Source organism: Cuculus canorus, chromosome 21 (genome assembly GCF_017976375.1).
Source record: "Cuculus canorus isolate bCucCan1 chromosome 21, bCucCan1.pri, whole genome shotgun sequence".
Taxonomy (NCBI): Eukaryota; Metazoa; Chordata; class Aves; order Cuculiformes; family Cuculidae; genus Cuculus; species Cuculus canorus.
The window spans coordinates 8,290,727-8,303,453 of NC_071421.1; the positions used below are offsets into that span (position 1 = coordinate 8,290,727).

At 47.0% G+C, this 12,727-nt stretch overlaps 1 protein-coding gene across 16 annotated transcripts in view; it reads left to right on the forward strand.

Moving 5' to 3' along the window:
- Positions 1 to 12,727, forward strand: part of EIF4G3 (eukaryotic translation initiation factor 4 gamma 3) — a 155,229-nt gene that overhangs the window by 63,860 nt on the left and 78,642 nt on the right. For 12 of the 16 annotated variants that reach the window (XR_008453249.1, XM_054085935.1, XM_054085936.1 and 9 more), the window contains exons 4-6: positions 6,321 to 6,416; positions 7,744 to 7,857; positions 11,369 to 11,401. Coding sequence is in view for 15 of the 16 variants with exons in the window: in XM_054085935.1 (XP_053941910.1) it covers positions 6,387 to 6,416; positions 7,744 to 7,857; positions 11,369 to 11,401 (177 nt within the window). In the remaining variant the exon portion in view is untranslated. The remainder of the gene's footprint in view (positions 1 to 6,320; positions 6,417 to 7,743; positions 7,858 to 11,368; positions 11,402 to 12,727) is intronic. The other 4 variants (XM_054085941.1, XM_054085942.1, XM_054085943.1 and 1 more) reach the window with 2 other exon arrangements.

The window sequence follows — 12,727 nt, forward strand, 5'->3', positions numbered from 1 at the left end:
CGGCTTCATCTGGAATACTGTGTCCAGTTCTGGAATCCTCAATGTAAGAAGGATATGGAACTGTTGGAATGGGTCCAGAGGGGGCTACAAAGATGGTGGGAAGGCTGGAGAACCTCCCATATGAGGACAGGCTGAGAGAGTTGGACCTGTTCAGCCTGGAGAAGAGAAGGCTCTGAGAAGATCTTACAGTGACCTTTCAGTACCTGATGGGGCTACAGGAAAGCTGGAGAGAGGCTATTTGTTAAGGTTTGTGGGGACAGAACCAGGGGGAATGGGTGTAAACTGGAAAGGGGCAGGTTTAGGCTAGACATCAGGAAGAATTTCTTCATCTTGAGAGTGGTGAGACACTGGAACAGGTTGCCCAGGGAGGTTGTGGCTGCCCCATCCCTGGAGGTGTTCAAGGCCAGGTTGGATGTCCCTGCCCATGGCAGCGGGGTTGGAACTAGATGATCTTAAGGTCCCTTCCAACCCTGAGTATACTATGATACTATGATACTTTGATACTATGATGCTATGATAAGGAGTTGAATCCTGGGCATCTCTAGAGGTGCCTCCATTGAGAGCTCACTAACTCTGTTAAAAACATTCTAGTTTGTGCCTTGCCATCATACTGATTTTACATCAAAAGCTCCTTCCCCTCCAGTTCAGTCACCTCTGCTGCAGGTCCTGCAGCCCCTGCGAGGACGGTAAGGGAGACAGTGAGAGCAGGAACCTCTTAATCCTTTTCACTTGATGCTACTGGTGTTCATTAGTCAGCACCCAGATGGAAAAACGAGCCTTTCATTAACGATATGTCTTTTAGGCTGCAGTAGTAGGAGGTTCCGGGCTGTTCCTGGATGCTCTGGCTGTATCTGGTGTCTCTACTGTGCAATAAAACCACTTTTCGTATTGGATAAAAATAAAACCTTGCTTCAGGGTTCAGTCTTTGGAAGTTTTAGACATTTTCAGTCACTTGAAGCCCGCAACGCTGCCGACAGAGCGCAGGAACAGGAGCGAAGAGTTACAATTAGGGGAAGACAGGAAAGCTGCTTCTGCCAACACCATGAGTTTGTGCTGATATTCGCCTTTCTTAACACTGAGGCTGCTCAGAAAGCAAAGCTTGAGGGAAAATAAAGGTGCTGGGTTTGTGAGAGGAGCAGCCTGCAGCCCTGCTGTTCTGGCGTGCTCTTGCCCCTGCGAGTGAGTTTATTAGGTAGAAATAAAGATACAGGGTTTAAATTATAATCCTCTTACTTTTTAAGAGCTAAACACTGAAAGATTTCCTCTTATTGGGTTGCAGTTGTTTAGGTAGTAAAGTGATTGGATTTCAGGCTGTGTGAGGGCAGAGCAAACCCGACAAACAAGCGATGATTCAGAATTAATAGCCACATCCTTGCTGGCAGCGTCGTACCACACTTGGGAACCAAGTGGCGGTTAGTGTTGCTGCAGGAGATTTCTTCACCTGTATCTGAGGCCAAACTCCTGCCATCCAGGCCAATGACTCAGGGGAGCTCTTTCTAAGAGGCTCTAAGAGCAGCCTCGAGGGCTGTTGCAACAACACAGCCTGTCCCATGCTCCCTGTTGTGGTTTTCCTCCAGGAAAATAGTGCAGCAGCTGGAAGGAAAACTGAGTCTGGTTGTAAAAAATCACATATTAATAGATTAGATTAGGTTGAAAGGGACCTTAAAGTCCATCTGGTTCCAACCCCCTGCCATGGGCAGGGACACCTCCCACTGGATCAGGGTGCAGGATAGGTGCAATGACTCTTGCAGTGCTCTCTACTCCAGGGACAACAGCATTTTTGGGCAGGGAGCTTGTAGGAATAAGAATTTAGGGACAGGATCACTGAGTATAAAGTGCTCTGGGTGTTACTTTAGATGCCCATCTGATGTGGGTGTTATCAATATTTGGCGTTGAACTGGGTGGGTGAATGCCTTGGTGACAGAGCACTGTTGTGCAGAAATACCTGTGCATCCAGAGGAACGTGTGTGGTTTTGTCTTGGGGTCTTTTTGGGGCAGAGATGAATCTTGCAATAATTTTATTCTCAGTTTCCAACCAATGCTTTTTTTTTTGATAGTTTATGCCTCAACATAATGTGATTAAAAAATCTTTTTGAAGGTTCCTGTGTGATGCTTGCAGCTTTTAGCTGAGCACTCTCCTTCCCTGAATGCTGTGATCCAAATGCTCCAATGAGATACAAACTTTATGACAAGCAATCATATCTTTTATTCACATGTGAGCATTGCATTGCTCCTGTCGTGGCCATGCAGGGAAAACAGCCTTTGGGGTTGCTGGCAGGGCTGCCTGTGGCCCCTGCGTGCTTCGTATTGTTATGAAATGTTTTGCTTACGCCATCACGTTCCTCCCAAAGAGATTAAAGCTTTTTGCTGGCGTTCAGCAGAGTTTCAGCTCACCCTGGCCGGGAGTGCACTCACTGTGTTGGTGTTACTGGGAACTGACTGGAAGGCTGAAGGTTTCCTCACCCAAGGTCAGAGCGATAGCGATGGGAATAGAGCCGCAGGCTCCTGAGTCACGGTCATGTGTTGGAACTCCTGGACCGTTTCTCCTCCTTGTGTGTAACGTCAGTAAATATAGACCCAGCCGAACCTCTTCCTGAAGTTGAGAGAGGATTCACGAAACAGCGGCAGGGCTTAACCCCTTCCTACGCCAAACCCAACCCAAAACCTCAATGAGTGACACCTTGCTGTCTAAGTATTTAAGAGTTTTGTTCCAAAAAAGCCTTCTCCCCAGCTGCAGGAGGCAGCACGCTGCGTGACTCAGCCCTTTCTGCACGCGATATGTGTACTTTGCCTGTTTATTCCCGGTACAGTCAGTACCGAGGGAGTCGTGTTACGCAGCAGGCGCAGTGTTTATTAACTGGCTCAGGAGCCGAGCTAAGAATAACTCCTTTCCTTTGCTTTGGGGGTAGTGATGGGTTTGTTTTTTTGGCTTAGCGCAGTCAGCAGCCCCAGGTGGAAACCGCACAGAAAATGGACAGAAAGGGTTTTCCCCGGCAAGTTGCAGGAATTCGTAAACACACAACTATTATCGCCTTCCCCCCACGTACAGCCACTTCTGAAATATCAAATCACTGAGATGAGAGCTTTAAGGCAGCAATTGCTGAGCCTTGGAAGGAGAGCAGCGCTGCAGCCATCCGTTCTCTTCCAGCCCAGGGTGCTGCAGTTATTTGAACTTTAGGGATTGCAATGCCAGAATCATAGAATTGCTTAGTTGGAAAAGATCTTGGAGATCATTGAGTCCAACCAGACCATCCCTGAGCAGTTTATCTGCCTTTTAAAACCCTTCAGGGGTGGGGACTCCATCACCTCCTTGGGCAGACTCTGCCGGAGCCCGAGAGCCCTTTCAATGAAGGAATTTTTCCTGATGTCCAGTCTAAACCTCCCCTGGCATAACTTGAGGCTGTTCCCTCTTATTGCCTGGCACTGGGGAGCAGAGCCCAGCACCCACCTTGCTACAACCTCCTTTCAGGCAGCTGTAGACAGCGATGAGGTCTCCCCTCAGCCTCCTCTTCTCCAGGCTAAACAGCCCCAGGGCCCTCAGCCACTCCCAGAACCCCTGTTCTCCAGCTCCATTCCCTTCTCCAGATGCGTTCCAGCCCCTCAGTGTCTTTCTTGTAGCGAGGAGCCCAATACCAAACCCAGGATTCGAGATGCGGCCAGCATTTAGATGTTTCCAAACCAAAAATCTTTATACAGGGCAGTATTTGCTTCCCTGCTTTCCCCTTTGTAGTCGTTTATTTAGGGCATTTTTGGAGCACTCCCCTCTGATCCCTCATTTGCTCATCTCGTTTTAGCCACGGTGCATAAAAGCCACGTATTCTCAGCGTGACTGCATGTGTTTGTAATCACTTTGTGTACAGATAGAGATGCTCGGCACAGAAAAAAGTCCTTTTGACAGCTGAATGTGTGCGATGCTTCTCATCGGCTGACTCGTCTGAAAAGCCAGAGGGCTGTGATTTATTGTCAGTTGTTTTGATGGGTTTTTTAGGCTCCCCTGTACTTCTGTGTGAACTTAGGACCTGCAGAAATTCATAAAGCACTTCTCCCCGCCCTCTTTTTCAGCCCAGGACAGTTTTTGAACACCAATACCAGCTAAAGCACACCTCCATCTGGTTTGAAGTGTGTGGAGCAGGAGCATTGGTTGTTGTGTAAGAGTTGTGACGTGGGTTTGTTGAGGTGATGTTCAGCTTTGGTAGGATTTGTGTTGCGTGCTTCTCAAGGCTGCTGTGGTGAACCTGGCACCCGGAGCCTTGGTTGGGTTAGAACGGTGCTGCTGTCCAGACTTACCCTCTTATGATGACAGCTCAATAGCAGAAACCTTCCGTGGCTGCTGTTTAAGCCTTCGTTTGATTTTTTTGTTTGCTTATAACTTAGTGCTCTGTTTAATTCTGATGGGGTTTAAAGTACTCAAGCAAATTTAACGCTAGGTTGCATCTCGCCTTGGTTTGCCGCACAGCCCTGTCAGAGATGACATCTGTTATCAGTGAGGTGGCTTTACAGTCCTCATACAATCTTGGAATGGGCTTTAAGGTCCATTCTGACCTATTTCATGATTCTGTGATCCATCCTTCATCCTGTAAGGACTGGCTCACTCTCTCTTCAACGCCGGAACATGCCTGGTTATACTTGGTGTAGTTTGTTAATTCAGACTTAGGTGCTTTGCAGGCTTCAGGACTGAGTTTCTTTCTGGTTTGTGCTGTTCCTACACCGCTGAGCTGTTTGTCTAAAAGAGAGCTTCAGGCTCTCTGCTGCATCGCCTGTCTGGATAGTTGAGATCTTAGAAGTTTCCTTTTTGGTACAGACAGGTTTGGGATACCAGCTACAACTTAGTGTTAGTGTTTAAAAACTTAGTTATTGAAAGGAAATGTAGCACAGTTCCAATCAAAGACACCCTGAACTGTGCCTGAGGGCTGGCGCAGCAAAACCTGTTCTTTCAGTACCACCTTTGCAGACTGAAACGCTTCCTTTTATTCCTTAAACCTGCTCTTGAATTTTAATATAAGGACCATTAATTTTCAAGTTGGGAAGGGATTCTGCAAGGCTACGGCTTGTGGTTTGAATAGGTTGTAATTCTGTGCAGTTGCAATGTTTTCAAGTGTGTCCTCTCCCGTAATGCATAAAGGGAGCCCAAAGGAGACCCAGGCCCTGGTGGGCTCCTTTATTCATCAGGTGACTCTGACGGTGTGTGGCCAGAAAGTTGTTAGGGCCCGAGGTTGTTGTTGGTAATGCTGATACCCCGAGCTGATATCAGAGAGGGAAGGGGAACAGGAGAGGCTTAGGATAGTGTCGTGTCAGAGCTATGGGGCAGCACGTAGAGTTTGGGCTTATTCCTCTTGAAAGCAAAGTCTGTTGCAGGCCAATTTCTATGCCATTATAGTAATAAAGTATCTAAAAGAAAAGAAGGTAGGTTATTATCTTTCTGTCCAAAAAAAAGTGGAAAAAGGTGCTCTGAACAGTTATTTTTATCTGTCTCTTTAAAATGCGTAATTGGCATCTACAGCTCCCATTTATTGTTACTTTGGGCAAATAACATCGTGGAGAGCATCTGGTGGTGTTAATTGTTACAGCCCATTGAAAGCAGCGGAACTATGAAAAACTCACACAGCCTTGGTCTGCTGTGCAGCTGTAACGGCTTGGGGCCATCTCGTTGTGTTGCAGACGCTTCAAAGCACCAGTGGCTTGTACTGAATGATTCAAGCTTGTTCTTGATTTGTCTTGTTTTGGAGGACTGGTCAGCAATACCTCCCGTTCTGGCTTTTCTTGGAATCAGGCTCGGAGGAGGCTTTGGGGCAGTGCATGGATGGGGGTCAGGCAGCACAGAGCTTCGGTGACATGCTGTGGTGGTGACCTGCCTCTTTGCTGTGTTCACTGCTGCAGCGCTTGGGAAGCTTAGGGTGAGGTTAGTCAATGGGATGGGGCCTTGACGGAGAAGGCTTTCTCCAACCTAATTGCCTATGTCGCCTTTATTGCACTACAGGGATAGGATGAGGGGGAATGGGTTTCAGCTGGGAGAGCGGAGATTGAGATGAGATCTTTGGAAGAAAGATTCTGCTGTGAAGGTGGGGAGGCCCTGGCCCAGGTTGCCCAGAGAAGCTGTGGCTGCTCCATCCCTGGAGGGATTCAAGGCCAGGTTGGATGATCCAGTGGGAGGTGTCCCTGCCCATGGCAGGGGGTGGGACTGGATGGACTTTGAGGTCCCTTCCAACCCAAACCGTTCTATGATAACCAGCAGTCCATCTGATAATGGGTTTAGTTCCTGCCTTTGGGGATGAATCATTCAATACACTCATTTATTTCTGTACTTCTGCTGTTCCCTGCAGGCTCCGTACCCCTCAGGACAGAATGCAGCTCCAACCACGCTGGTGTACCCTCAAGCCCCTCAAACAATGAACACCCAGCCTCAGACTCGCTCGCCGGTAAGGCAGCCCACATTGGCATTACTTTCTGCGTGTTCTCGTTTGGGTGCGTTTCCCTCTGTGTGTGTGTGTTTCCGTCGTACTTTGCCGGCTCTCTGGCAAACCTGTTTTTACTGAACTGGAAGCACGTTCCAAATGGCAAATCTTGATTGCACTGGTAGGGTAATTTTCCTTTTAAGTGGCTTATCAGAAAAGAAGTGATGGAGGGATTCTCATCTCTGTTCAAATAACACCATTTATTTTTAGCATAGCTGCTTTCAGGTTCACTTCATTTTACAATTTAGAGTCATTAGCAGAATCTTTCTCTTTTCTTCTTTTTTCTTTCTTTTTTTTTTAAATTTAATGAAGAGTTTTGTAATGTGAGAGACCAGAGCTCAGTAAAGGGAAGTGATTCTCTGCAACAGCACTCAGTCTCCAGTGGCCTCTGGGCATCCAAGTCAACCCAAGCCACTGGCTCAGTTCTGACCATTTATTGCCTGGCATCTTGTAGGTGCTCACGCATTTAACTTCCGTGTACCCCAATCTTTTTTGTGCTGAGCCCTTTTTTCATCCAGCTTTAGATTGTTTGTCCTCTGTATTTTTTTCATGTGTGTATTGCAGTACTGCTCTGCTACTGTAGGACTTGAGTTCCCCAAACCAGACTCTTTTTTGGGGAATCCCTGCTTGTGGCGCAATTCCACACAGTGCTAGGAGACCCTCAAACTGTCGGATGCTTAGGCCAGCTTCAGGACACGTGGTAGCTCATCGTCCCAATGTCTCAAGCCGCAGTTAGCTGAGAGAGCTGCAGTCCCTACGACTCTTGCAAATCCACATCTACGTCGGAACACTTTGTTGTTACCTATAAAACCACTGCACCGTTCTCAGTGCTCTTCTCTTTTCAGAGTAAGATGAACGCTGCTGAAACTTCCAAGATGGAACTCTTCTGTTTGTCCATGTAACAGGTGGATGCAGGGCAAGCTTTCCCCTGTGTGCAGCCACACGGATGCTCTTGCCCCGCTTCTGGAGGTTTTGCCTCCGGACGATTCCCAGGGTTAGTGCTGAGGCCCGTTAACCTCTGTGTTGGTGGATGAGCCAATTAACACCAGTTTTGATGAAGTTTCTGTGATGCAGACAGCTGCGAATTTGTAACCGGCTCCCCCCTCAACCTCCTTAGTCCCCTGACCTGATCAGTAATGCAGGATACTGTTGCTAAAACCCCTCTTTTCTCAGTAAGTATAACCATCTGCTTTACCTTTAACTGTTGAAAAGCGCAAATAAGTTTATGTGGGTAGAACTGGAGCAAAAACCTGACTGAAGAGCTGCATCTCTAAACCAGTTTCTTTGACAGCCCAGCAGAACAGTGCCAATACATTGCACAGACAACTGGAAGAGGAGGAAGGTTTTGGAACAGAGTCCGGTTTACAGGTCCCTGGCTGGAAGAGGCTGGATAAAATACTGCATTGTAAGCAATATAACAAACTGTACTCCTTCTTGCAGGCGATTGTGCCGATGGCACTGGTTTTCTTTCTTTCTTTCTTGTTTATTTTTTTACCACCTCGGTTTTTTGTTGGCTGATCTACAGAAATGCACTGATTTCGCTTCTTTACTAAAAGCATGAGCTACCCTGGTGGTTCCTGCCAGGCGGAGTGTCGACGCGAGGTCCAAACTTGGGTGGCAGTTGGGAGGGTCTGACCTGGTGTAGGACAGAGACCAGGGCGACTGCGGGCTCAACAGATGCCATCCGCAGGGGATTCGGCCAGATAATGTGTCAAATTGTAGGGTTTTGACCCCATTTTTGAGGAAGAATCTGCAGTTGTCAGCCATTTTCTACTTTTTTTGAAGCTTTCTGTGTGCAGTTTTTGCCATCCTCTCTGCTCGTCACCATTCCCACCCCCATTACTAAAAGCCGCACCCATACCATCTCATTCCACCTCCCCACCCTAGAACAAATGCAAGGCTAGCCCGGCCCTGACCTACGCTTGCATTTTGTTCTGGCCTCAATTTACTTTTTCTTGTTTTCCAGTTATTATTTTTCAATTTATTTTTTAACTCTCTTTTTTTTGGTGGCGAGGGGAGGGTGAGGCGGGGCTGAGGAAGGTGCCAGGATGTCTTTCCCATCCCTAGGCTTCCACAGCACGCTCCTGTGGCTGGTATGGGTAGGTAGGCTGTCACACTAACAAGGTCGATGCTAACGCCGCTTCCTTGAGCAGCCGGAGCTTCCTCGGTCCTGTTTCTGCATCTGAGGGCCATGGCAATAGCATGGCTCAGGCTTTTCCGTTCCTTCCAGAACAGCTGCCTTTGCAATCCAACTGGCTTCATGTTTTTCATGTTTTCTCCCTGTTAGCATCGTAGCATCGCTCCGATAAGCAAGAATTTCAAAGCACAGCTCCAGTTGGGGGAAGGAGAATGAAATCAGAGTCATTCAGCCCTACTGAAAATTATCCGTTAGCTCTTGCCGATGCTAGCCCCAAGCACCAGGTGATTTTAACATAAACCATCCAGTTCCAGGAGGTCTGACATAAAAAACTTGATGGGAGAGGGTGCTGGAGCCACCCAGCAGTTGTTATTTGCAGAGAAGGTTAGAGGTGCCAGATCACCAGACGGAGAGCACGGCGCACAAAGCAGCAAGTGGGGCTGGAAAGAGTGAGGGGCAGCAGCGTTGGACCCAGCTTCCATAAAGAAGTTTTCCTTTCTATCTCAGAGGGAAAGAACCCACAGCGTATGTTTTAATCGAAGCCAGCAGTGACTACAGTTTGTTCTGTTGCTTACAGCTGATAGGAATCAATCCTATCAATTTGAATGATTTAAAAGAAATTAAAGATAAAGCAAGCAGTAGCCAGCGGTGACCAGTATGAAACAGATGAGGATGTTTTTCACTAACTTTGAGGTTTGTTTTATTTCATTTTTTTTTCTTGTAACACATATTACTTTTCTCCGTGGATTGGATTTCAGCTTCTTAAGGTGCAAGCTTCCAGCTCTTGTTTTAAACACAGCAAGAACGAATCTTTTCTGTGGAACAGTGATAAAAGAGGTGCTTTGGCCCTGAAATTAAACAGCACAAGGGTTTTTGCACCCCGCCATACTCTTTTTCATTAATTTTTCTCATTGCTGGGTGTCGTGGAGCCTTTCCCTGCCAGAAGGGCATGTGTCAGCCCTTGTGGGGTAAGCATCAGTCCCTTTTCTCATACACAAGGCGTTTGAACTGGTTTTGAGGAGTTCTCCCTTTAGGAAAATAAGGACTTGAAATGCGTTCATATCCAGGTGCTCATTTCTCATCGCTGTAGGACCCGTCGGCTGAGCCATGGTCCTCGCCACACCCTGAGCCCTGGGAGGATGCTGAGTCTCTGAGCACTCCTGTCCGGCGGTTCCTGCTAAAATAGGAAGTTTAGCCTTTACTCGTACAAGATGATCGTGCTTTGGTCTTTGTCTTTAATGTAAGGAAAATTTTTGGAGTGGGAAAGCTCTCTCTTTGGTGAATCAGCTTCTTCAGAAGTTCTTGTACTGCAATAATCTGTCTGGGCATCTTTTCTCCTTTCTGAAGGTATTTGTGCTTTTCATTCAAGTGTCAGGAGAAAGTGGAGGTAGAAGTGATAGATAAACAGCAGTGTTACTACACTAGTTCATGGAAATCTTACATAGAGGCAATTAAAGTGTTTATAAAAGAGAAAATCAGCTGGACCAGTGAATATTTATACTTCACTTCTCATGTTTGATGGTGTTAAAACAGCTGGGAAGTAGAGCTGCAAGTGAATGCTGCTTTTCCTTACTGAATAAATCTCTTATTAAGAAAATCAATGATTAGGAGCCAGTTTTTGATCGCTCTTCTCAGACAGAAAGTAACCGTACCGAGGCCCTCGAGTATGAATTGGCAGAGGTGGGCTGGACCACTTTCCTTCGGTTCCTAAGCCATCACAGGTAGCAACAGGTAGGGGCGTGTGGTGGGTAAAAAGCCACCATGGGATCTGGTTTCATTTGCTCTGTTTAATTATGGGAGCTGCTATCAATAGATTTATCTGCTCTCATCGTGGAGGTCTGCTGAGAATCCAGAGTCAAAGACCTAACTCAGCTTCTGGAATAGGATACTCTGTCATCTTTATTTCTATTTTCCATTTCTTGCATTCATTTTTATTTCAATTTTAACAATCAGTTACTTATTGGAAAATGCTTTTAATGTTTACTGAGCATGTTAAATCCTGATTACGTTCCCTCGTGTGTAACCGGAGCGGTTGGGAAGTGATTCAATAACCCAAGCTGAGGGCTGGGATCCAGGACCTCCTTCCTTCAGTCAGATCTCTCCAGCTGATGCCTTCAGCTCCCAGGGAAATCCCAGGTTAACCTCTCTCCTTTGGTTTCAGATGGGGGTGACAAATCCGACTTGTTAAGGAGGGTTATATTGTGATTTTATGGATAAAGACAAACTGAAAATTTGGACTGCCCTATGTGCAGGTGCAGAGTTGCTGACCTTTCCCTTGCAGGGAGTTTCCCTCTCCAGCAGGATGCTGCCTGTGCCTACCTGGCTCCTAGCTGCTCTCTAGCCATCAGTCTCCATCCTCCACTCCCACCAAATACTCCAACGGCTCAGAGCCCGGCTGCTTTAACCATTTCCCTCCACCTTCAACAATTTAAAATCTTCACCGCTGCTTATTTAAGTTGGTTTTATGTTTGTTTTCCCAGGCAGGATAGCGAATGCCTGCAGTCATTCCCTAGAGTGCCTTTAAAATAGCGAGCAGCTCCGGCTGTTCTCTCCGGGCTCTCGAGCAGCACGCTGCCCCCTGTAAGCGATGTTCACTCCTTAGATCTCAGTACCTGTCCGTCACTGTCCTGCAGCGAAGCTTTTGACTGTTTTGTGGTGGTTTTTTTTTTTTCTTTCCCGTGGGTTTATTTTGCATAGAGTGTGACATTTTGGTTTCGTTGTGGTGTTTCTGACTCTTTGTGCCTTTCCTTTTGTGTTTGTTTCTCCCGCCTTTCCTCAGTTTGCAGCGGGGCCTCGACCTGCCCATCACCAGGTACAGTACCCCACCCCTTCATTATCATCCTAAACTAATTACCTGGGGGAGGCGGGTGGTTGGCGATGGTTCCCCGCTAACTCCGACTGAAGGCTCCTTCGGAAACCAGCCCTGTTAGATACTAGCACACGCGTAACCCTGCTAACAACCTGCCTGCAATGCAGAGTAACACTGTTAATTCTCGATTGGTGTCGCTGTACTCATTAACTACATCACTTAACGCCGTTTCCATAGGAAAGGAGAACCGGTAGATATTGCTGCCAGGTATTCTGAGGTTTGCTTGCCTTTTCCAGTCGTTAGAAACTTGGTCAAGTATTTCCCAACCCAGTCAGTAGGTTAAGTTGCCTGAGCTGAAGACAGCAATGACAACCAGGTGTTCGCATCCCTGGGAGAATCATAGAATCATAGAATGGTTTGGGTGGGAAGGGACCTCAAAGGGACATCTCCCACTGGATCAGGGTGCTCAAAGCCTCATCCACCCTGGCCTTGAAAAAACTCCCAGTTTTCAAACTCAAAGCAAGGCAAATGACTTTCCAATTCATGCATTTCTTATGTGATATGCCTGGTTATCTGTTATCATTACATTGCTTAATGTTGTTTTTCTTCACCCTATAAAAGCCAATCATTTAGAAATCTTTGTGATATTCTTGTTGCGTGATTTGGACTTCAAGGAATAGCTGTGGCTGATGAAACTCATGGGCAGTGCTTATTAGGGCAGCAGAAATGCCCAGAGGACCTCTTCAGCATCAGAACACATCATAGAATCACTTGGTTGGAAAAGACCTTTGCGATCATTGAGTCCAACCGTACCTGTCCGCTACTAAACCATATCTCGGAGCATTTCATCTGCCCTTGTTAAACACCTCCAGCGATGGGGACTCCACCACCTCCCTGGGCAGCCGCGTGCTACCAGACACACTGGTCATTTCTGTCCTGGTCAAGGTGTCCAGAGTTCATCTTTTCTGTCAACTCCTACATTTATCCTGGTCCCTTTTCCCCTGGGACTGATTTTGCTGCTTCCTGTAGCTTTTGAGGAGACAGAGGTGGAGCTGATGGGTGGAAGAGAGGAGGATAGGTATGACAAGTGCAGGAAAGCTCTCCCCGATTCAGTTGTTTCTCTATCACTCTTATTTCTCTTGGCTTGGAAGGCAGAGGTCGTTTCCACAAAGTTAATAGGAGAAAAAAATGATCCCATTAACTCTAGTAATGCTGGGACAGGGGCACAAGTCCCAGAAGGTTTGTTCCAGGATAGTTCTTTTATTCCCACTTTGCTCCTGTTAGTCTGAGCAGTTTAATACTGTAGAGATGAGCACCTTTGGGAAAATG